This window comes from Chinchilla lanigera, unplaced genomic scaffold (genome assembly GCF_000276665.1).
Source record: "Chinchilla lanigera isolate Chin_1 unplaced genomic scaffold, ChiLan1.0 scaffold00030, whole genome shotgun sequence".
In the NCBI taxonomy this organism is placed as follows: Eukaryota; Metazoa; Chordata; class Mammalia; order Rodentia; family Chinchillidae; genus Chinchilla; species Chinchilla lanigera.
In genome coordinates, this window is record NW_004955431.1 from 23,222,116 (window position 1) to 23,247,921 (window position 25,806).

General features: G+C 45.7%; 1 protein-coding gene across 2 annotated transcripts in view; it reads right to left on the minus strand.

The window, feature by feature from the left end:
* Positions 1-20,843: 20,843 nt before the first annotated feature.
* The window catches only part of Cacul1 (CDK2-associated, cullin domain 1), a 76,482-nt gene continuing 71,519 nt past the window's right edge, over positions 20,844-25,806 (minus strand). For both annotated transcript variants that reach the window (XM_005387881.2, XM_005387880.2), the window contains exon 9: positions 20,844-25,413. In XM_005387881.2, the coding sequence (XP_005387938.1) occupies positions 25,373-25,413 (41 nt within the window). In that variant the 3' untranslated portion in view covers positions 20,844-25,372. The remainder of the gene's footprint in view (positions 25,414-25,806) is intronic.

The following is a 25,806-nucleotide window of genomic DNA, read 5'->3' on the forward strand; positions in this document are numbered from 1 at the left end:
TATCTCCATTGTTAATTTTTTAAATGTGTAGAAGAAAATAGGCTAAAATGTTAGCAGTTGTTATGTGGTGACCATAGGATTGTTGGTTATCTCCTTTTTGTACTTCCTTATGGAATTTAATTTCTCACAAAGTAGTTTTTTAAGTAAAGGGGAGAGATTCTGAAGTGGTTTTAAACATTTAATACAACTCAACCATTTTTTTCTGGCTGGTACATTTGTCTTTGCTGTCCAGTGGGGCCTGGCCCGGTACACTCTGCTCTCCTGCAGTCTAAGCAAATAGACAGGCGGCAGGTGGCTCATCTCATTTAGAGATGCAGTTTCCAATCATCACTGCTGCTGCTGCCTCGGAGGAGGGTAGATGCGGGCTCAGCCACAGGGCCAGGTGGACCTGCAGCCCTGGTCCCTTGAGTCCCCTGCAGCTCTTGAGCAGGAGGGGAGGACACCCTCAAAATCAGTGGCTTCTTCCTGAGCTTCCGTCTCCTGTCACAGAGCCAGAGAGAGAGGGGGAAAGGATTCCAAAGAGAAAGGCAGCTGTCTCAGTGGAGAAGCGGTGAACCAAAGCAGAGACAGGGATAAAACCTCTGCTCCCTGGGAAGCCCCCAACTCACTTGGTTGCTGATCTCAAGCTGTTCCTTCCACTCTAATAAATGCTGCTATCCTGGATGGAGGCTGGAAGGGAACCTTCAGGCTGAGTGAGTCCCTACACACGCTAGGCTCTGGGACAAGCACTTGTCTATGAGAGAGACCCACTCTCTACTGTCCCCCTACGAGCCTAGGAGGACCTCAGGCTCTCTGGTTGCAAGCCTGAGAACCAGCCCTGGGAAGGGTCAGCAAACAGGTGTCATCCAAAGGTGATCCACTATCTCTTGGATGTGACAAGATGGCTGAAGAAAAGGGTGAGGGGAGGACCCAGGGCCTGAGTAAATTGGGCTCTAGAGAACAGCATCGCTCACACCTTGCCACTGTGCCTGTCAGATTGAAGAGCCCTGGTCATCCTGAGAGTACCCTCCCAATCACTAATTGGTTCATTTTGGTTCCATGGCCTCCCTGGCCATAGGAGAGCAGGACATTTGACCTCTACCCTTCTGAGTCTATGCACAGTGGCGAAGGTAACTTCCCAAAAGGAAATCAAGGAACTGTTATCAAACTGGGTTGAGGTGGGAATGCTGAACAGTCAGTTAACAGCCAATGCCTACCAAACATAAAGGGCTATAATGATGTCCATTTTACAGATAAGAAGACTGAGTTCCAGAGGGGTTAAATAATTTTCCCAGGACTACATACGCAGTGAAGAACTGAGATTCCAGCTCTATTCTTTGGGACCCACTCCCAAGTCTCTATGGGCCATGAACAGGGGCAAAGAAAACAAACATTCCCCCTGTCCAAGATCAAAGTCCTGCCTGAATTTTGTCTCTGCACATTGGTCATCTTAAAGCTGCAGCTTCTCAAAATGTCCGTGATTTCTGGCTCCAGATGGAAATTAAGGCCATGACCAAGCTCATGACTTGCCGCTGTGCTATGGGACCCTGCTGGAATAATTGTCTTATTATAGCAGGCCCAGAGCTGTAATTTCTCAAACTGTCTGGCTGGAGTACGTGCCTGGGAAGGACAAATTAAGATGCCCTTGGAGAGACTAATCAAATAATAAATGGCTGACACGCTCCCCAGAGCATTGGCTCATGGAGAAGTGGCCCTGAATGCTGTTAAGGGCCTGAGCCCGACACAGCCCAGCCTGTGTGCATCTGCCTTTACGCCAGCCCTTCCGGAGAGGAGAGGCGAGGCTCGCTCGCGTCGGGAGGTGGGAGTCGATGGAGGGCAGGAAGTCAGGCTCCAAATGAGGAGCGTTCAGCGCAAATGAAATGAGCGTGTTTGTTTCTCCCCTGAAGCGCTCAGTTGATCACACTTGGAATAAAATATTTTGGATACAATCCCTGGATAATCTTATTGCCATGATAATAACCACTCTTTGGGCTGGGAGAGAGGCTGGGGAAAAGCAGGAAGGAGCGTAGGGGGAGGTGACACTTGCAGAAGTGTCTTCAATTGGGGAATTACCTTCTGACAAGGAGCAGGCTGCTTGGAACTGGCCAGAATGTGTTTCAGATGAGGCGTTGGCACCCTGCTATGCATTAAGGGCTGATCTTCTTATGGCATAGCTCTGGGTTAAGTGTGTGTGTGTGTGTGTACACTACAGTGTACCTTGAACAAGTAAGAACTACTCAGCCCAAAAAACAGTAGGTTTTCACCCTGAGCACTGCTGACAGGCTGGGCTGGTTGATTCTCTGGGGCACTGTTCTGTGTACCCGGGATATTTAACAGCCTCTTAGGCCTCCACTCTCTAGATGCACCCAGCCCAACTCACTCCCCGCCCATCTCTCTCCAGCTCCTTTATTCTTCCCAAGCCTCAGCCTGCCCACCCCTCTAGCAACCCTGATGGCCTAGGTCAGAACCCGGTGGGCTGTGGGCCAAACTGGGCCTGTTTTGCTTGTTTGCTTGTGTTTTAAATTCTTTAATCAGCAGCTGGCAAAACAAGTCAAATTTCCAACTTCTTCTGATAATTCAAAAACTCAGAGGAAACTAAGTTGACTTCCATAGCTGGAACAGGTTGATGCCTCCCAGCTTCAGTAGCTGGTCACCATAGCGAGTGACGTCCTCCTCACTGACTGATGGGAGCAGCCCCACCTTCTAGGTTTCTGTGCCATGCCCCTGGTCCTTGTCAAGGCTGGGCCTGAAGCCTCCAGGCTTGGGCCCCTCTGGAATTCCTCCCACTTTTCCCAGACCAGAGGTGAGCCCAAGAGTTTTAGAGGTGCCATAACATTGTTCCCAATCTCTTTCCTTACGGACAGCTCTTGGAAGGGCACGAAGCTCTTTCACAGTCATCCTCATCTCCATACCTGTCAGAAGGCAGGTGGTAGAAGAACAGTACAATCTCTTCCCAGGGTATAAAAAGCAAACCTGAGAACCTCAAAGGAGTCATGTCACTTACCTAGATTACAGAGCTCATAAATGGAGGAAATAGTTGAAGCTGGTCTAGGGTTTGCTTCTGTTATGGGGTAAATTAGTATATTGAAGGCCTAACCTCTAATATGGCCATATTTGGAATGAGAGCTTCTGAAAAAGTAATTAAAAGTGAATGCAGGCATAAGGGTGGGGACTTGGTCCAGTAAGGTTAGTGTCCTTATATATAATAATTAACTTTATAATGACTTACTATATAAGATAAATAAATGAATCTGACGCTGGCAAAATAAGAGGGATTGGAGGTAGAGGATAAAAAAAAAAGAATTAAGATGTGTTATGTACATGTACCAGCTCCCTACAATGAGTGTAATCATTATGTACTACAAACATGTACTAATAAAAACTAAAAATTAAAAAAAATTAGTGTCCTCATAAGAGATACCAGAGAACTTGACATTTCTCTTAGCACATACACAACACATGTATGCACATATGCACACATGCGAATGGTCATGTGAACACACAGGGACCAAGCCAGAAAGGGAAGCTTCACTAGAAGCCTTGATCTTTGACTTCCAGCCTTCAGAACTGGGAGAAAAATGTCTGTTGTTGACATAACCCCATCTGCGTAGGCAGCCCTACAGAACTAAGACATCCTTCAACCCAGGAACACTTTGTCCTTGTGAAGACTCCTGAAGACTGCGCCTCCAGGGTGCAGAAGGTGGTTGGCCAATGGTGTCCATGCCTATTCTGCTCCAGCTATACACGACCTCACTCTCCCCAGACATGCCCCAGGCCTCTACCTTTGCTCTTCTGTCCACCATGGTTCTCTCTTCATGGACAACCCACTCCGGTTGCTCGGTTTTTTCCTCCTCCATAAGGCTTGTCCCTACATTGCATTGTATAATAAATACACTTACATGCTGCCTGCCTCTCCCTCTAGAATCTAAGCTCATACACAGCCTTGTCTGTCTGATTGATCTCTTGCTCTACAGCATTACCTGGCACATAGTGGGTGTTTAAAAGTTGATTTTATAGGCTTGAGTGCTCATAACAAACTATCAGGACCTGGTGTCTTATAACAACAGAAATTCTTCTCTCTTAGTTCTGGAGACCAGGAAGTCCAAGGCCAAGGTGCCAGCAGATTCAGTGTCGGATGAGAGCCCACTTCCTGGTTCTTTCCACGTGCTTTCAATGGCAGAAGAGACAAGTAAGCTCCCTGAGGCCTCTCACGAGGGCACTAAATGTGCCTCATGACAGAAGCAAGCAGATTTGTAGGGAGCCAGCTTCTCTCCTCCTTCTGCCCGCAGCTCATTCTGCAGCCACTGCTATAGGAACTTTGCCAGGCAGAGGTTAGACCTCATCAATGTGATTAGGGATAATGGCCCTGAGTCAGACAGGATGGCTGTTTTTCAGACTTGTTTTGCAAATTAGGATTGAGAAAACATTTTCACCACTGCCCAGGCTAGCTGCTTGCAATCAGCAACACCACTTTCCTTCCCAGCACAAACCTCCAATTAAAGGGCGAGAGGCCCAGCTCCCTACACCAGTGCTGTGGATACACACCTGCTGGATGCTGAGGCCACTCTGCTGGACTCCCCAGGCCATGTGCTTCCAAAGTGCTGGGCCTAGGCCTGGCCCGGAAGCTCTGGAGTGCCTGAAAAACCATGATGAAAGCCACTGGCCACACTGCTGGGTTGGGCACTGCAGTCCTTCTCATGCAGATGACACAGCTGCTGCCACCACCACTTTCAGGTGGCCTCAGCCTGGCTCTCTACCTCTATTTCCTCTTCTCTGCAGGTCTGGGGGGCTGCTGGATCTCCTGCTCTAGCCATCACCTTCCCATTTCTCCCCCAGGGGTGTGTGGGCTGCCTCAGATTTTCCCTTCCTTCCCATGCCCAAAGAGAATGACAATGATAGGGACAAAGTGTAATGGTTGGTACATTGTGTCAACTTGCGAAGTTTAACTCAGCAGGGGGCCATGGTCCTCACTTTGTAAACATCCTCATCCTGGGCAAGAGGATAGCAGTGAGATGGTGTGAGTGCTTTGGGGTAGCCTGCTTACAATATGAGGGAGGAAAAGGGGCTTATCCCCACCCCCTTTTGTTCTTGCTGTCTTCTGCCACTTTGAAGTGTTACCCCAGTGCCAGGCCACCCTGCCTTGGAGCTGGCTGATTATAGACTGAAACCTCCACAAACTGTGAGTTAAATAAACCTTTGCTTCCCTAATTTTGGGCATCAGGTATTTTGTCCCAGCAATGACAGAAAAGTAACAAAGACAGAATTTGGTGCCAGAGAAGTGGGGTCATTGCTGTGACTATACCTGACCATGTGGTTCAAGAACCTTTGGGAATGGCTTGTGGGAAGAGTTTGGAAAGGTTCAGGAACGTTGTCTGAGAGAGTAGAGCTGGAATACCTTAGGCTGTTCTGTATGGGAGATTCTAATCAAAGCTCAGAAAACCAGAAAACCTGTAAAGACCAGGCTCAGGAGGTTTCTCCTGGGAAGATGGATTCAACTGGCTTTGGACTCCAGACAATGTGTGTTATGTTTTGGCAGAAAATTTGTCTGCATTTTGCTCATGTCCAGAGACTTTGCTTGAGACTAAGATTAAGGGTGGTGGAATAATTAATCTGGCAAAAGAAATTCCAAGGCACTTGAATGTTGAGGCCATGGCATGGCTATCTTTGGGAGCTTTTAGCCAGATTTATGTTGTAAATCAAGAGCAGAGAGCCCAGCAGAATGATTTAAATGTTGTGATTTTGGCCAAAAAGGGAGCTCCAGTAAAGCTGTGGACTACAAAGATAGAGCTGAGGAGATCTCCATTGCTGAGAAGGAACAGGAGAATATAAAAGATGGTCTGAGGGCATCACAGGAAACAGCAAGTTTCCACGCTTTGCAGCCTCAAAATTGCAAAGGTGAAAGACATTGCTTTGAGGAGAAAGTCACAGAGAACCATGTTCCAGAATGGCAGCAGCACAGAAAATTTTTTCCTCAGAATTGGATTCAGAGTGCTCAGTGATCCAGGCACTCCATCCCTACAGCTAAGAGAGAGGAAAGCCTGGCTAACTGTGCTAGCTGGCAGCAGACCTTGGCATCATCCACATGGCACTGGTTTTAGGTGCATACAAAATGCAAGAGCTGTAGAGTTAAGGCTTCTACCCCAATTTCAGAAGGCCTGGGAGGCCAGGCAGTGTGCCCCTGAAAGGGCAGTATGTGAAGCTATGAGGGTAAAGCCGAAGATGCAGTGGAGACCTCAGAAATTTGAAAAATTTGACCCAGGAATTGGATCATCTAAGGAAAGCTGCAAGGAGGGAGCAAAGCAGGCCCAAGAGAGAAACCATGAGAGCTACAACCACCAGAAGAGCCAAGGGGTGGAGCCACCCAAGCCCTTTGGAGTGCACAGTATGCCACAGATTGTCTCAGATGCTGCACGTGGAACTACAGGATTTAATATTTGCCCTGCTGGATTTTAGACTTACTTTGGTCCTAATCCATTGTATTCCCATGTCTGTAACTTTTGGAATGAAAATGTTTCTCTTGTGCCATTGAATGTTGAAAGTGTTTAACTAACTTTTCATTTCTACAGGGGCCTGCAACTAAGAGTTTGCCTTATATCCTGGAGGAGACTTGGGATTTGGACTTTTCAGGAATGCTGAAACCGTTAGGACTTTGGCGACTCTTAGAGATGGACTAAATGCCTTTTGCCTAAAGAGATATACATGGGGACCGGAGCAGAATGTTATGAGTCTAATGTAATATAATGTTGATAGACTTAATACTGGCTCTTAAATGTTCAAGTTGTGAAATAAGAATAAGCATGTCTGTGTATCTGGAAACTGGTCTAAAGAAATGTGTCTGGTTGCCAAGTTAGAAGTTTAACTCAGCAAGGGTTCAGGGTTCTCACTTTGTAAACATCCTCGTCCTGTGCAAGAGTAAGGGAGGGAGATGGTGTGAGTGCTTCCCACCCTAGGGGGGGCAGGTATCCTGCTTATAATATAAGGAAGGAAAAGAGGTTTACCCCCCACACTTTTGCTCTTGCTGCTTTTGCTGTCTTCTGCCAGCTTGAAGTGTTGCCCCTGTGCCATGCCACCCTGCTTTTGAGCCAGCTGATTACGGACTGAAACCTCCACAAACTGCGAACTACATAAACATTTCCTTCCTTAATTTTGGGTATCAGGTATCTTGTAGCAAAGACAGATTTTGCCTAAGACACAAAGACTCACTTAACAGTTACATTACCCTGCACATCCTCTTCCTAAGGTTTTTGTAGGGACCATCTCTCTGAATGATCAGTGTACCAGTGTGGGGTGGGTCTTTACTGTGATGGTTTATCTTGATTGTCAACTTCATTGGCTTGAAAGACAGATACTTAGGAGGTTAGTAAAGCACACTTCTGAGTGTGTCAGGGTATGTCATGGGGACATGATTTTGGGGACTGTATCTGGTTCCTGACCCCTTCCTCTCTGGCTTTTCTCCTGTTCTCTGCTTCCTAGCCACCCCAAAGCAGGCACACTTTTTCCACAGTACACACCATAATGTTTCTGCCTTGGGCCCAACATACCCTGGACTGAACCCTCTGAAACTGCGAGTCAAAAATAAACCATTTCTTCTTTTTAAATTGTGCATGTTAGGCATTTTGTACCAGCAATGGAAAGCGACTACTATACTAATATCTCCTTGCCACAAGAGAGGAAAATGAGATACAGAAAAAAGCACAGTCACCAGCTAGGAAGTGGTGGAGGGGAGCTTCATGCCCAGTATGCCTGTGTCTGAGCAGGAAGCTGCAGTGTCTTGAAGATAGGTGCTGTATGCGTGATCCTGGGGATGAAGGGGCATCTATTGGGGTAGGAATGTGCAGAATGTGTGGTGTTTGATGTCACCACACCCTCACCTGAAATTTGATTGCGTCAGCAGTCAGGGCACTGGGGAGTCCTCCAACACCCTGTCAACTCCCAGGGGGCACAGCTGGAGCACACACTGTCTGCTATGGGTCTCTGCACACCCTTTTGAGGCCTCGTACCAAGATGGAGCACCATGGGAAAGGTGTCCAGCCTCCGGCTGGGCTGAGACCATGGCTGCTCCTGTCTGCCATGGCTGCTCCTGCCTGCCACCAGGGTGTTGAGCCTGGGCTGAGTCCTATCATCAGGAGCCTCGCTTGGACTGAGTTTGGTCCCTGGGGGTACAGCCCGAGACCATGCATCACACCTGGACAGCACCAGGAAGGTGACCCTGGGGTGTCAGAGGCTGCTGAGCCAAGTCCTGGCTCTGCTCATGAGCCTGCCTGCAGGCCTACAGCACCTATCTGGGCTGACTGCCTGGGCAAGCGCTTAACTTCTCTGAGTCTCAGGTTCTCAACTACAGCATTTAGATTTTAAAAATCCAGTTTTCAAACATTTAGCAGCAGATCCTCACATCTAAAATAGGTGAAGGTGGAGCCTGATGTATTTGAGGGGCTCTAGAATAGTCTGGGACTCACTCAATGTCTTCCTATGTGGTCCTTCTCCTTCCATCCTCCCCAGAATGAGACTCCTCTACAGATACCTAGTGCAAATATCTTACGTGAAAATTTAGCATATACTCAAAAATTCTTAAATGAAATGCTGGTAATTGGCTTTCCACAGATAAAATACCTTAAGGGTGAACTTTTCTTTAGTAAGCTACTAAATATTGTGTTTAGCAAATCAAACAGAAAATCTAGTTATGCCCGCAAACTGGTCATTTGGCAAGTTGATTGATTTTATTAGAACTTGGAAACCTAGGCTCTGCCCCAGATCCACTGAGTCAGGATCTGCAGTTTAATAAGATCCTGGGGAGGTCCCTTCCACCCATCGAGTCTGAGAAGTGCTAATTGGGAGCAACGGCTTTCAGCCATGGCTACCCATTAACATTACCCAAGGAGCTTCTAAAAATGATCAGCACCCTGCTGCACCCCGCAAGGGTCTGCCTTCCTAGGCCTGGATAGGAGCCACCTGTGTAGGTGTTTTAAGGTTTTCCAAGGGACTCAAAATGTGCAGCCAGGACCCTGACTGCCTGCTGGACAGCCCCCTACCCTGACAGCTTGTCTTACATTGCTCCCACTTCTCCCTCCCTCTCTTTCTCTTGGGGTCCTTCGAGCTCCACGCTCTGGCAGATGCTCCCCCTGGGGCCTGATTTCTGTCATCTGAAGCTGACAGTCAGTCACAGTGAACCAACAACCAAAGAGGTGCATCCTTTCCATACAACTAAGTGGCACGTCATCCCCTCACTTCCGAAGGGGCTAATTAACGTGAGGGTAGCTATCTCAGAAGCAACAGGGAGAGGGGGGCTGCAGGTCACTCCCTCAATGACCTCTCCCAGGTGAACGAGCAGGTCTGGATAGGAGGACCCTATCCAGGCAGAGACTACAGCACAGCCAGGCAGAGAGGAGTCAGTGGGGGCTGACAAGGGTGGGGCTGGGAGAGGGCTGCTGGAACGCAAAGCCAGGATTCTGGAGGCACTTCAAGCAGTGCCGCTCCACCTCTGGCCCCCCCAGGCCCCCTGCAGGATTTATGAGACCCAGGCTCTGGTGCAGTGGTTCTGAGTAGGGGGCCCAGGGCCTGCATTTCTAATACAGTTTGCCTTAATATGGTGCTGTTGGGCTGCGGATGACATTTGAGGAGCAGTGTCCTTGAGAATACCCTCCTCTAGAGGCTGTTCGGTATACAGGCTAGCGGTTACCTTCATGTAATGCTTTGAAGCCCCGTTCTGCCACTTATGACTGTTGCAAAAAAAGGATGAAGGCTTCTCCTGCCTCCAGCACCAGCCTGGCCTCCCTCTGTACACCTGCAGGAGTCTGAGCAGCTAGTGATGTGGTTTGGAGCCTGCCCAGAACGTGCCGGCCAGAGGTCCCCTTCTGGTCCCATGGGTCCAGCCCATAGATCCATAGTATGCCGTCTCTCCTCCCCAGCTCTGGCCTTCCTCCCCTCTACAAAACTACACTAGGGATCCTGAGGGCAGGAGGGATGGAGCCAGCGCAGACTCCCCAGCAGGTCCTGAGCCCCCTGCCAGATCTCCTGCCTCTCCAGAGTCAGTCATCCACCTCTAGTCCTTGAATGACCGAGAAGCATTCAAGGCCCCTAGGCCTCACCCTGTGCAGCCCACTTCCCAGAGTCAGGATCCTGGGATAGCAGTTACCACCTTGTGGCCACCCTCAGGGCCTGGCCTCCTACTGCGGGGGCAATGGAGCCCTTAAATGAGACCCCTCCTCAGCCCACATCCAAGATTCACAGACCCACAGACTGCAAAATCTAAGGGCAAGAACACAGATTCTACCAAGCTGGGTTTCCTTCCCCCAGAAAAGGAATGGGGCCAGGCCTGGTTGCCAGAGTAACCATGTAAAATCCAACTATTTGAGGAAATCAGGAATCTTGTTTATGCCCATTAATCTAATCCCTTGATGGCACAGGGGACTGGCGCTCCGTTCCAAAGTCCCCACCCGGTTGCCAGCTAGCTAGGCCATCAATCCACCCTCACAGGGCCAGTGTGCAACAGCTCCCAACACTGAACACGGAGCTGCAACCGGAACGTGACTGCCCTGTGTTTCCACCAGCCCTACCCCAAGTCCTCCACCATTGTGGGAGCTCAGCGCAGTGTCAGAATTGCATGAAAAGGTCAACCAATTTGGGATTCTAATTTTAGCCTCTAGATGAGAAAAAGGGAAAGACGATGACTTAAGAATTAGTCTTCAATTCGATAGTATGAAAACTGGAGCATGAGACGCGATCCAGTCTGTATGTGTGACGGGCCCACCAGGCACAGCCACGCCACCTGGAGTCATGCTGAAATGCAGGCATCTGGGCCTGCTGCAGAGCCACAGAACCAGAATTGTGAGGAGACAGCCGTCGCGGAGGGGAGGGGCCACCTCACCGACAAGCTCCCTTAGTGACAGCTCTGTGCACTGGAGCTCAGAAAGCCCTTCTTTTTGCTGGTGATGAAACAAGGGAAAGCAAATGGCAGGTAATGCCAGGTAGGTAATGCCAGGCCCTGGGCCACAACATTAGAAATGTTGCTATGGCTGAGATGGGGGAGTAAGGTAGAAGCCAGATGTTGATTTTTGTGGGGGAGGCAGTGAATTTTTGCAGCAAGATGGATCTCAGCTGCCCCTTGGCGAACGCAAGATTCTGGCAGGAAGCTCTTTTGTCCAGTAGCAAAGCTGCATGCCAGGCAGTGGATCTCACCTCAGGTCTTCAGGGAGAACAGCAGCCAGTGTCTAGGGCTCTCAGGTGGGTCTAGCCATCTCGGCTCTGCCACCTGCTGGCTGTGTGACCCTGGACTCCTCTGGGCCTTGGGTATGCATCTGAAGAGGGGATCATCAGGGTGGCCTGCTTCTGTTGAGGGTATGGGGCACCTGAGATGCAGCAGGCTGCTGTCTTTGCTTTTCAGGTCCTTCTTGGGGCTACACTGATGCTCTCCACCCGCATCACTCTGTCCGTCCTTCCAAGCAGATAAGGCAAAGGGTATGAGATGTAAGCTCAAACTCTGCTCTCAGATCTACGTGTCTCACCCCAAGCTCGGGGGCAGCGCCTTTCCACCTCTTAGCTCCCTGTCCCCATCAGGCTCCTTGCCCTGGAAGTTGTCTGTCCATATCACAGTAGAGGCTAACTCATGCTCTGCTTTATTCATCACATCTGTCACTGCCCATCACAGCCACTTGGACTGTAATGAGACCCAGGGTTGCCACTTGGAGTGAAGAGTACTTCCAGTCTGATCAGAGGAAGCCACTGAAGGAGCCAATCTGAGCTCCATTTGGAGGTAAACATTTAATTCCCACTAAGTGTCCCAAGATACTGCACTGTCCAGTCTCCTTCCCACGTGTGCAGTGTGGCCCAGGACTAAGAGCACACAGCTTTTAGGATCAACCCAAGTTGAGCCCATCTGTCCCCTGGCACCTGGAACTTTGGATGTGACTCAATTTCCCCGTACCCCACTTACCACATATGTAAACTGGGACGGAAATGTTAGTAGCTGAATCTTGGCAATTAAATGCTACAGTGAACACAAGGTACTCAGCACACAGCCTAGGAACGGAAGTACTCAATCATTGAAAGCGGCCACTTTTACCCATGGACGTCCTTTCAAGGACTGTGGCCTCGGATGGAGACCCAGCTATGAATGTAGTAAGATGTGGGCCCTTTGGATTACCATGGAGATCGCCCAATCTGATACACTCAGCAGCTCAGGGACTGGTTATTGAATTAAAAAGAAAACAATCTAATTTTATCCCCCAAAAGAGAAAGCTAAAAGGCATCCTGAACAATGGGCTTTGGCCAGACAGTGTAATAAGCGCTGCTGTTCTTTCAACACTAACCAATAAACGCTCTCCTTTAAAAAGTCTCTAAACTCTTGTTTGTATCCGCCATCGTTTTCTGCAGTTCTTGGCATGTGTGTCCCCAGCACGCTGGCGGAGTGAGGATGGGCGCTGCTCTAGCGGCAAAGCGTGGGGTCTGCGCTTCTCACCAGGACTCCGTGCTGAATGCGGGAAGAGGCTCCACCAGCCTCCAGTTCTCCCTCCTGTCTCACGGATGGGAGGGAAGAGATGAGGGGCCACACGCAGCCCTTCCAGGAGGTGGACCCCGCGGGGCCTCCAAGAAGGTGCTTCTTGGGCACAGGAGGTGGTGATGGTCCTGGGATGCCTGGAGGCCTGACTTAATCACCAGCTGGCCTCCGATAACACACAGCACAACCTCATATAAAAAATGCAACCAGTGACAGTACTGCCACTGTCACTGTGCAGGGCTGTGTGAAATAGAGCTTTTTCTGGGTGTGGCCTTGGGCTGGGCCTAAAGGCTCACCTAAAGTAGGCTCCATGAGGACAGGGCCGAGGCCTGCAATGTGGTGATGAGGCACACTTGAGGGTGTGTTATGTGGCGAGGGAGGCGCAGGCCACCCATCACTAGAACCTGGGGGGAGGGTGGGGTAAGGGGCTCTGTTGCCTGCCCACTCCCTCCCTCCCCAGGCTGACTGGGCTCCCACCCTCCCAGAACTTCACCCACCCTCCCGAGAGAGACACCCAGCGCTGCACGCCAGCCCGCCTTGTGAGCACCTTCCCCTGGAGGTTGGAAATGCATCTTTCACCTTGTCAGGAACGATGGCAAAAGCAATTTACAAATGGTCAGCTACAGTGAGATGTAGCTAGAAGTGTCCAGCAGGTCATTAAACGGTGTGGATGGGGCTTTGAAAGGTGTGCCAACAACTGAGCAGAGGCATCCACCCCCTGGAGCCTGCAGGGCAGCAGCTGGGAATTGGCAGGGCTGGGCTGACAGGACACTGGGGTTGCTCTGCTGCTGGATGCTCATGGGCTCTTAAAGGCTGGATTTCTGGGTAGTCCACCTCGGGAAGCCATTGCTATCCTTTGAATACGGCTTGCCCCCATGAATATTCACACGACGCTAATTCTGCAGTGTAGCAGCATTAAGAGGTGGGGCCTTTAAGAGGTGACTAAGTCACAATAAGGACTCATGCCTTTCTCACAAGAATGGTAGCTCCTGCCAGGAGCTTTATTTCACACATAATAAAAGCTCTATTTCACACAGCCCTGCACAGTGACAGTGGCAGTACTGTCACTGGTTGCATTTTTTATATGAGGTTCTGCTGTGTTATCGGAGGCCAGCTGGTGATAAAGTTCTCTCACAAGAATGGTAGCTCCTGCCGGTGGATTGCTATGAAGTGTGGCCACCCCTAAGTGTGGCCTCTTTCCCCTTCTACCTCTCATGAGCTCACGCAGCCGGGTGGACCTCACCAGCAGCCAGGTATATGCCACATCTTGGAACTTCCCTGCACGCACAGCTATGAGGTAATCAAATGTCTTTATAACTTACTCAGCCTCAGGTATTTTGTTATATAGCAACACAAACCAGACCAAGACAGGGGCCAGCCTAGACCAGGGATGGTGAACCTTTTAGTCTTCAATGATAAGAGCCAGCTGTGGCATGGGAACCACAGGTTCACGGGCCTGGACAATATCCCTTTCCGAAAATGCAGAAGAAAGAGACTGACAAGCCACCATAAATGCACTCATTTATTTGTTCATCATCTCATTTAAAAAATGCTCCAGTGTATAACAAAGACACCACTTCTGGGGAAGGGGTTATGGAATGCAGGAACCGCTAGGAGATTGTCTGGGAGGTTCTCAGGGTAAGAGGCCTGTACCCACTGATCCTCATCCCCTTCAGGTGGCGAGAAGGCCACAGCAGGTAGAGGGAGGGTGGTCACAAAGGGGAAGGCAAGGCTGAAGCTGTCGCGAGGGCAAGCCTCAGACAGCACCAGGATCTCAGCAGTAGAAACCCACTTTCCTGGTGTCTGCTCATGGGAAGGGCTCACTCTTGGCCTTCACAGACTCAACTGCACTGGTTTCCAATCCCGGGAGGGCCTAAATGGCTTGAGTTACATGCCCAATGACTGGCGGGGTTCTCTGCCAGCAGTCCCCCCTGACAATGTTTAACAGGGAAGGGCCGCTGTCCCAAACAAATTATATGAAGGGCAAATGAAGGCTGATCAGACCTGAACAAGTGTTCACTGCCACACGCCAATGTCTTTTATGAAAACATGAGATTGGAGACCCCAGTGGCTCATCAACTTACCTAGTGAATAAACAGTAGGGCCAAAATTCCCAATCTGATCCAACTCAGATGAGATGTCCCCACAATAACGTTCACCTCCCCTCAGTATGCGTGGCTTTGGCCTGCACTCTCCGCCTAGGGTGTTCTCTGGTTTTATTGTCAGGATGGCTGCTGTAGTTTAGGAATCTCTATTGAAAAATACTGCTCCTGACAGCCCTCTTGGGCATCTACCATGTTCCCCCAAAGTCTAATCTTGTACCTCCCACAGTGCTGTTGACCTGAGATGGCTTGCAAATTGTGGGGTCAGTCACTGCTGACTGTTGGTCAGAAGGGTGCTGGGTTCATGGGCCTTGGGCTTCTCTGACATCTGGGCAGCCGAGCTGTACTGGGGCACATCTTGGTTTGAGGCTACACAGGATGAAATGGACACCTCCTGGGACCTGTGGTGGGTCTGAAACAAAGGCCACAGTGCTGTGTCCACCCTGGGCACACTGTGAGCACATGATAGGCAATCAACCAAAAGCACAGTGGTGACTGAGAACCAAAGGATGAGAAACAGGAAAGTAAAGGTGCAAGGACTCTGGTTTTACTGCAGAGGAACTGAGGCTCAGACAGCTGAAGGGACCTCCACAGGGAGACAGGGGATACAACCAGGAGCTACCTAACGCCAAAGGCATCCCCCAGTCTGCTGCCTTTCACAGTTCCTGGCTGAGGTCCCAGGTCCGCTACTGGTTCACTCCTTCCTCCAGTCTCCAGGTCTTCCACGTCTCCTGCCGAGGCCTTATCCTGGCACTGAGCACTAGCCTCAGTTGGCCAGCGCCTGATGTGACCGGCAGTCTGCATTTCAGACATGTATTTGCTTTTCACCTTCCCCAGAGTCCCTGCCTGTCGCCTGCATTTCCCATTTTCCTTTCCGAGGTCCCCCGGGCCCTGACAAACCAGCAAGCATCTCATGAGAGAAAGTTCCTTCATGCCTGCTTTCTCATTTTTGATGTCCTTTCCTGTATCAGCAGATGGGGCTGGTGCCTTTAATCTTCTCCCTGCTGTATTTGCAGTCTGGAAGCAAGTCTTCGCTTCTAACTGCCACTAGGGATTATCTTGTTTCCAGCTCTATGAAAATGTTTCCAAAAACTCACCCATTAAAAAGTGCACACGGAAAACTTGGGAAGTTTTGGCAGGTTTTTCAAATCATTTGTTAGCAATCGTAAAAATGTAACACTCCACGTTATTCAGCAAGCACAGGCTACCAACAATGGAAAAGGTGACAATTTACTGTAATGATGATTAGGCAAACACCTTGGCAAAAGCGGTGAATGGAACTGAAAGATTCATTCAGTAAGCACAGTCATTTGAATCCACAGAAATCAATGAAGTGTTTTCTTTTCCTTTAAAACCAAACATTAAAATAAACTTACCTTAAAACTTGAACACTGAGTTCTCTTCATATAGTATTAAAACTAGGAGTTTCAAAATTTAACACTTTCACCAAAAGAAAAAAAAAAAAAAAAGAAAGAAAAACAAGGTCTTTTAAAACCACAGATAGCCCGAACAACATTTTAAAACATTTTCACCTTACCCTTTTGTCTTTCGCCTGTCTTATGTGCATTAGTGTGAAGCAAACACTTAACTCTAAACATTACTTTACACACACATCCTGGGGGCAAGGACCAGGCCAGGGGTCTGTGTTCAATGTGTGTCTCACACAATTGTTCTGTCCTTAGACCCAACCTCTCGAATCCCAAGAAACAATGACACTGCCTTCTATTTCTTACATCATCCTTTTTAGTTTAATTCTTAGTCCAGCTGGGATACCTTGGGTGAATGAGATGACAGAAATCAATTTAATTTTCTCCGGTGATAACCAGCATCTTTCACTGAGTAACCCATCATGGCTAGAATGAATTGTAAAGGCCACTTTTAAGATACTCTAAATTCTTCACAGTACTTAAATTTCCTAGACTATTTTGCACTAACTTGCCTATGTTTAAACCAGTGTAACTGTTGATTTAATGGTACTTTTTAGAATGTGATTTTTGCTTTTCGGTATATCATTTTATTTCTTCTTTGAATATTTTCCTATTTTCATCTGTTTACACTTCCATGAGTTTTTAAGTTATACTAAAAACAAATAGCCTTCTGGCTTCTGGATGGGTTTATTTTAGCTCAAAGGGAATGGACATGTTTACATCAGTCCACATGTTATTATCAAGTGTTTATAAGCTTCTAGAATCCTCTCTGTTCTTTCCCTCCACCATCCCTTCCATAAGAAAACCATGATCCTGATGTTGTAATAATTCTGTGTCTTTCCTTTTAACTGTACCACTTGCACATGAACCCCTAAATACTGCTTTTCCTGGGTTTGAACTTCCTGTCATGGTACTGACCCTGGCTCTGACATGCTTCTTCCTCTCAGTTTGGTTTCCGAGGTTCATCCACGCTGACACCCACAGCTGTGTCTGATGCCCTTGCTCTCTACAGAATTCCACCGTGCAAGCAGACACATTTACCCATTGTGCTGCTGACAGGGATATGGCTCCCTCTTTCCCTTCTTTTTCTTCTTTTTTCCATGCCAGAGACAACTCACGGCCATGAGCGTGTAGGCCAGTGCTCTACGACTGCGTTATGTGCCCAGGCCCCCCTGCTTCTTTTTGGTTGCCACTACTAAAGCTGTTCATGATAAGAACACTCCTGCACATCTCCTGGTGCCTATGCATGCGAATTTGTCTAAGTGTACAGAGCGGGCTCTCAGAAATGCCTGGGCTCGACTTTCCCAGGTAGTACTGACTTACATGCTAACAGCAGTAACAGATCACTGCTGTCATCATTTCTCCACTTGGTATTTTCTGGCTTTAGTTTCTGCCAATTTGGTGGCTAGAAGTGGCACTTATGGTTTTAATGTACATTCCTGATTACTGCCGAAGGCTGGACATCTTTTCATGTTTATGAGCCACTTGTTTCTTTCATGCAATACCTGTGCCTGGTTCCAACACAGCTGTTTCATTACAGGTTCTCTCGAGCTGTTTTCATTACAGATCTACACTTAAGTGTTAACAGTGAGGTGTATGTTGTGAGTATCTGTATCTTGTTCCCAATGGGGCTTATTTAGAATTTACTATCAGTATAGCCACATCATTTCTCTGGTAATTGACAGTTTGCATTACCCTGTTCACAAAACACTTTCCTCTGCCAAAGCTGTTTGATCGTTTTTTTAAAAAAATTAGTACATGTCTCTAATAATGTTTGTATCACTTGTGGGGAGTTGGTGCACGTACATAACGCATCTTGATTACTTGTTTTCGTCCCCTTTCCTTCCCCTCTCTCCTTCTCTTTGCCATTTGAGAAAGATCTCCCTACTTCCTATCATCACCAACACTGCTTCCAATGCGGCATTTTACAGGAAATTTTATGATCCTATAGTGCTAGCTGTTCTCACACTTCATTCTTTTTTAGGACTGTCTTGAGAACCCACAGCCCTGTGAACTTTGATTTGTATCTTAGGACCAGCTTGTCAAGATTCACAATAAAAACCGCTGGGAATTTTACAGGAACCACACTGAATCTATTAGACAGTTTGGAGAAAGAGTTCAACTCGGTAAAATTGAGACTCCTTATCCAATCACATCTTCTTCATTTATTTAGAAATCTACATGGCTTTCATATTTTAAATTTTTCTCATGAAGTATTACATACTTTTCATTAAACTTTCCTTTGAAGTACTTCATTTTTTTTGTTCCACATGAGTTGTATTTACATCTTTAAAATTTATAATGCATTACTGTACGTAGCTGGTACATAAAAGTGAAACTGACATTTGCACACTGATTTTGTCTCAGATACCTTGATAATTATTTTTTGTTTGTTTGTTTTTTGAGACAGGGTCTCACTATGCAGTTCAGGCTGGACCTGAACTCACTATGTAGCCCAGACTGGCATCCAACTTGCGGCGATCTCCTGCCTCAGCCTTCTGAGTGCTGGGAGAACAGGTGTGTGCCCCCATGCCCAGCCCCCTTGATAAACTCTTAATTCTTCTAATTTATCTTGTAGACTCCAGATTTTCTTAAACAATTTGCTCATACAACTTTAATCCATTAATATGAGTCACAATTTATCTTCTGATATTAAACCAATCTTGAATCCCTTGAGACACAGCACATCCAACTTGATCATCATCTGTTGTACTTTACATACACTCTTAGTCTTGGTTTGCAAACAATACTTATAATGTATTTACACACACACACACACACACACACACACACACACTTATATCCACCCCAGGTCAAATTTACTGTCTATGCGGTTTAACCTTCTAGTTCTTTAATAACTCTAGTAACTTGGTCTTCTGCGTGACCTAATTACCGACGGAAGTATGCTGAAATGTCCACTATATTGACATATTAATCTACTACTTGTAGTTGTGCCTATTTTTTTCTTTATATATTTTGAGGTATGTTATTTAACACTTCAGTGATTGGGAAGTTTGAAACTGTTATATTCTTTCGGCTCTCTCTCTCACTAGCAAACTGAGGAAGGGCGGGCTTAATATTAATATGAGGAAACAAGGACTCAAGGACTAACCTACCCAAGAACTTATAAACAGCTAAGGCGAGACAAACCTTTGATCTCAGATTCTGTGCTTGACTGTCTTTTATCATGGTTTTTGAAATTTAAAACTTCAGAATTTTGGGTTACTGAGAAAAAGGCCAAAAAGAAATAAATTAATAAATACACATAGAGCTGATTCTGGTAGAAGTTTTATACCCTGTAAAGAAAAAAAAAAAAAAAGGTAGAAGGAGATTTAAACAGCATCCTACCCAGCTGAGGCGAAACTGAAAAGGAAAACTGTCAAGTGACTTAAATACAAAGATAAAGGCACTGAATTCTGCCAGCCCTGAATAACTAAAGAGATACCACAACAGGAGAATAGATTAAAACAAATCAACCAGAACCAAACAAACAAAAAACAGGGGCATTCTGAGAACAATGTTGGAAAGCATACTTCCAACACTGGAAGACAAACTGTAATTGTAAAATAAAAAATTTGGAGTATTACTTTTGATTTCATAGTAGGAAAACACAAAGAGAAATACAGAAAACATGGCCAATCCATGCAAAAAATTGCCAAACCCAAGTTTTGCTGGAAGGCTATATGGCTTGTGTCTAGACCTCCCTCCGAAGTCTCATGCGGTCACAGGTGTGCCCTTTTTCAGAAGTGGCTGGATTGGACGTGTGCCTTTTTTGGAGTATGTGACCCTGGGATTTGATTCATGGTGCAATGCTAGGATCAAGGGCACTAGGATGAGGATGTGAGTGTGACCCGCCCTGAGTAGCCTGGATGAGATACAAGGGATAGAAGGAGCTGTGGTCACTCCTTGTTGCTTCTGCTACCCTCTGCTCCCCCATGAACTATTTCTTCTCTGTGATGCCTGTCTGCCACACTACCTTGGAGCCAACCAATCAGGGACTGAAACCTCTACAAACTGTGAGCTAAATAAACCTTTCCCCCTTTAACTTTGGGTGTTGGGTATTTTGTCTCAGCAACAAGAAAAGTAACTAAGACAAAGGCGCACAATGGAAAGACATTATACGAGTATGAAAGAGCAAGCAAGTGAGAAAGAAAAACAACATATATACCTATATGCATAGTACATACGCGTACGGAATATGTAAAACTTTCTATGTATAGTTACATGCAGTTTTTTAATCACCGTGCAAGGGTGAAGACCGGCATTCACCCTGCCCTGCAAGGTGGTGAACTGTTTTGACAAACAGATGCTGAGTGTGGTTATCATTTAGGAGGCAGTAAAATATACTGTAGGCAAAAGCAAATGTATATACTTAGCAAAGTTCCTGTGAACCAACTATCAAGGCCAGAGACAGCTGTGCAAAATTTAAAACACAATATAACAAGGCCAAGAATCTCTATGCAAGATTTATTTCATTAACCACAATGCTTTAGAGTGATCTTATACACTCTAATAGAGGAGTGATTCAAAATCCACCAAGGGTTAAAGGTCAGGGGCCAAGTCAGTGGCTGTGTATCCCATATCAATTATTGTTTCATCCATCTTTTTGTTGTTCTTGGACTAATACCTGAGCAACAATTGTTATGAGTACTATGCCTTCTGACCTCACTGCTTCCTCCTTGCCCTGGCTGTGTTGGGGAGTGGCAGAAATCTCTTGCCACCATATGACCTCCAAAATTATATATATGCATTCCTGTTTCTAACCATGGCTCCCCACACTTCACACTTGAGTAATTTCTCCTGAATTGCATGGCTGTAATATCGACAAATTGGACTAGTGGGAGCGAGTAAACTGCCATCTGTTTAATAAAACACACCCTAAGAGAATAGCCACAATCTTATTGCATTTAGTACATAGTTACAATGTTGAAATAACATGTGAGAATTAATACAAAATATTTATTTTTTCCAAACCACAGAATTAACCCCAGAACCACCCTATAAATTCCCCAGAATTATAATCCATAAATATATTCTAAACAATGCAGTCCAACCTGAAATAAAGATGATTTCCAACCAGCAGGGGTACAATATATATACCAGGGTCCTGTAAGAATTCTCTCTATCATTTTCTTCAATTCTCCCACAGCCACTCCACCAACATAAGCTGAAACAGTATATGGATTTATAGCACTTGGCTCGGGAAAGAGGTTCAGAACAGGGTCTCAGACAGTGGAGGAGGCATTAGTGACTTTAATCAATGGGGGGCCAGAAGAACCGTTTTCCGTGGAAAGGACAGCCATTTCTCTATGAACTCTTCTTAGAAACTTCATTTTAACTTCTGATAAATGCCCCAGTTTTTTGTTTGTTTGGTTCTGGTTGGTTTGTTTTAACCCGTTCTCCTGTTGTGGTATCTTTTTAGTTATTCAGGTCTGGCAAAATTTCACATACTTTGGTGGCCAAAAACTGAGGCCAATTTTAATATGGTAATAATGCTAATAGGATAGGACAGCCATTTCTCCATGAACTCTTCTTAGAAACTTCATTTTAACTTCTGATAAAAATGAACACCTTGCAATCTTACTGAAAACAATAATCACAGCTAAAAAGGTCCTGTAACCCTCTTACTGGTATCAATCAAGAGGTTCACATTTTGACCTGTTGGATTTTAAAGTCCCATAAAGAGGTCTATACTTGGATTAAAGTAAACATAATATTCCAAGCTAAAAGATCAACAACACTCCATAAGAATAATCAAGTCAAAACATCCAAACAATGGCGGGATAGCTAATGTAGAATTTTTGTTTGGTTTTTAGTTTGTTCTTTCATATCTCAGATTAGTGTGCAGTCATAAAACAATGCTCAGTTAGTTTAATAATAGCAAGGGAATTTTACCTCAAGGGCAACACCTCTCCTGTGTAATCACAGAAATAATTTCCGCACTTAAGATGGGAGAACAATCAATAAAATCTGGGCAGCCTCAGTAAGACAAATTCTGATTACAGGAAGATGCAACAGGATTATTCAAACACTATGATACTCCTGCTCACTTTCTAACTGCAGAAACCAATTTTGTTTGCGAGATTACCATTACCTTTGCTGCAAGGTGTACAGACCACTCTGAAGTTATCCTTTTGTGCTAAAAACCTTCAAATCCCTCATTTGGTCTGTACAGAATATTGTGACGTGATGCATGTGCAAACTCTTCCTGAGGAATTTTTTATATGTGCAAATTTGCAGCCCAGCAGAAAGCATAGCGTACAGCAAGGAAGTGGCAGCTGGACAGCTCGGAGCACGGGAAACATGTGCAGTGTTCACGGGCATGGGCATCCGTTTCTCCACAGTCTTACCTACCCGCTAATTACCTTCATCCTAATGAAAGAAGTACAAATTTGCAAAAGGGGCAGGAAAAAACTCCGCAAAGTTTAATAATGCACAAGTCATACAGCCAGGTGCTGCTTCTTACTCGCCCTGCCTCAGAACTATTAGGCCAAGAGTTACAATACCAGATTTTGCTTCTTACCACCCACTCCCTCCCCCGCCCAAAGAAGGAGTAATAATTCCTGCCGGGTTAGGGTGCAGCTGTGACAACAGAGGTCATGAGATATGACACTGTTCCATAGCTTAGGCCAACCTTTAAAATACGTACCGTTTCTTAAAACAATATTATCTATTTATTTTACATGCATTATTTGAAGATGACTGACCTGACTCCTGGCTTTCTAAGTAGCTAGTTTTCAGCTGCACATAAGTACTAGCCAGTTTAGTCACATCAACTGCATGTACTGACTAACCAATCAATCGGCATATAAAATACTCTGTCTTCAATGATTTGGATCTCCAATGATTTCATACAAAAGCCAGTATTTAGCTGGGGTGGAAAAACTGTATACTGTCCTGGCAAGAATACAAATAAACAGGAAAGGAAAATACTTTCTGGCAAACCGTAGTACTCAGTCAATAAAAAATGAGAGGGGCACAAATTTTATTTCATGTTATAAGCAAAGAAGTCTGTCAAGAATTTCAAGTAATAAGGTACATCAGTTTTTACTTAAAGGAATACGTTTCCTGTAATGCACCTCAAGGGGCTAAGATTCGTCACAGCCAGGGCACACGCACTGTGTAAATGGGTACTCCTTCAGGGCACCTTCCGATAACAGCTTTGGGGTACCAAGCCTGACCCACAGCTGGATGTAGTCATTATACAAAAACTCTAAGAAACTAAATTTTACAGACTTTCCTTTGCCTACTTTTTTTGGTTAACACACACAATAATAAAAAGAACATAAAATATTTCTCCATTAACTTAACAATGCAAAGGCATCCAAAGACTTTAATGCCAATTCACATCACAATACAATGCTTTTATTATAGGGAAAATTCTTCTGTTGGCCAAAAAAGAATGTTCTTTCCCAGAAAAAGCAATTGGGTATGTTATTAGGATACTGAAGAATTCATCTATGTTTAAAGAAATGTTCCAATTTTATTCCTTTCAGAAATATCATCAAAGCCACTCAAGAGACACTTCAGTCCCAGGTACTATATATAAGCCTATAGGAAGCATTCCACTGAGCAAAGTAAAATTTAGGCTTCATGATAAAATGGAATTGTTTCTTGATACCAGCCTGTTAACTGGTATAGCAGGTCACAGAGCCTCTATATGTTCTAAAAGTAATTCAGTGTTCATCAGTACAATCCATGATGCTCAGGGTGAATGAGTCCAACTAAAGTCCTCTACAAAATGCAGCAACTGGCTGGTAACTACCTCAAAATATACCTCACCTTTACTTTTACTCCACTGCATAATTTTGCAAATCAAGGACTTCTCTTAGATGACTTCCTTGCTCCCAATATCCCACCTCTAAGGCCCATACCCATTACACGCCCCTAAAAAGACACACGGAATTGGTAGAGGCAACTCTATGAAAAGCCTGCAAATCAGCAGTGTGATGGCATCCCTGGTACGTCTTCCCTTCTCTGAAGAGGTAACTATCAGTAGCCCAATGGAGTGAAGCCTATGCTCAATTTACATTCAAGCAAAACAGAAGAAAAGTATTTTTCCCTTATCGTATCTTTCAATTTTTCTTTGCCTTTCAAAAACAACTAGAGTAAGCTTCAGAGGCTTTTATAGAGAATTAAGTAGCACTGTGGGTTTGGTGAAACAGAAAATGTAGCTTCATTGCAGCTGGAAGCAGGCCTTAAAGCAGTAGTGTGACTTCTTCCCTATTCCACTAAAATGTCAAATACACTGTTTTAAGAGATACAGAGTGCAGACTACTTTTTAAAGTACTCATCTCTTCCACTGAAATGAAATGAATCAGAAAGTCCACGCCATGGATTATATTTGGTTTTAGTAACTACAGTACTTCCTAGAGTATCAGAGGAAGCTGCTCCTACCACTGGACATTCCCCCACGGTATGAAAAAGGGGCGCTAGTGCTGCAGTGCCACCCATCTGAAATGGGGTATCACCCACACCACAGCAGCTGGTGAAATCAGGTGAGGTGATGGTGGAATGGAAATGCTGTGTGAGAACTGGTCCCCACATTACCATGAACATGCCCTGGTGCCACTGGGAGGGAGAGGGGGAATCTGACCAATGTGCAACACATTTCTACTTTCCCACTTAATTCACATCCTGCCACAAAGACACACTTGACATTTTGGTGGGTTGGCTCAGAATGCCAGCAACTTCTCCAGGAGGCATTTGTAAGTTTGACAATACCATCACACAGTTGCAAAGTGCACAAAGCTCAAGGCACAGAATAGGAAAGGGTTGTGAATTCATGGGGAAAGGGTCTACTGAAAGCTGAGTTGATATTCTGCTTTAACCAGACATTCTAATGCTAAACAAAGACCGTTCTTATTTTAAAGGAGGCTGTCTGCAATATGGGTGAAAAATACTGTCTTGTAACCATCTGCTTGGTTTTAAAGCAAAAGATATCTCGACATGTGAAACCAGTACAAAGTGCCAAGTCCACAAATGAACAAAACAAGTGCTTTAAAAAAAAAAAAAAAAGATTTCTTCTTCCCTTGTCGTTCTGGAGGACACTGCTGATTCTGGCTCTTGGATTTCACTTAGCAGTGGTCACTTTCCAAGATGCTTGCTCCTCACAGAATCTGTAGATAAACTCAGTAAAAGATTGTCCCATACCGTAATCACCCCCAAGTCTAGCAGCAACTGTTCTTATGTTTTTGTTTTTTTGTTAGTTTTTTAAAAATTACAAACCAAAATAAGAAGTCCGGCATCTTCTCCCAAGAACAGCCTGACGACAGAGCTCCTGAGTGCTGCAGGCCCCGCTGCGCTCTGAACACAGTCTCTGCAGCTCCAGTGTTTCCTCTTTGGGGAGGAAAGTACATTCGACACATTCACTATCTGTATCCCCTGGAACTTGCACATGCAGAGGAGCTATCTGAGAAAACATTACAACAGGAAAAGCGACGAAGAGTAGTTAGGAATGGAAAATAACGCACGTCTATTCCAAATGTTTTTCTCATTCTTCTTCCAATCCCTCAAAAGAAGACTTATTGTAAAAGCCTCTCAAAATCATGTGGTTGTGAGAAGGAAGGCGAAAAAGAAAAGAAAATGGACCAACGCCTCATGATAAATGTAATTATTATGTATCACTTACGTGTACTAGTAAGAAAAATTTTTAAAAATCATGTGGTTCTGAATGAAGTTAGAAAGAGTCAAATAAGATAATAAAAAGCTGACCCTGGCTCATTTACTCTACCTTTACAGACAGTGAAGAATCCGCTAGCATCTCGGCAGCTGCCTGAAAACCACTGCCAGTGTCAGAGCTGCC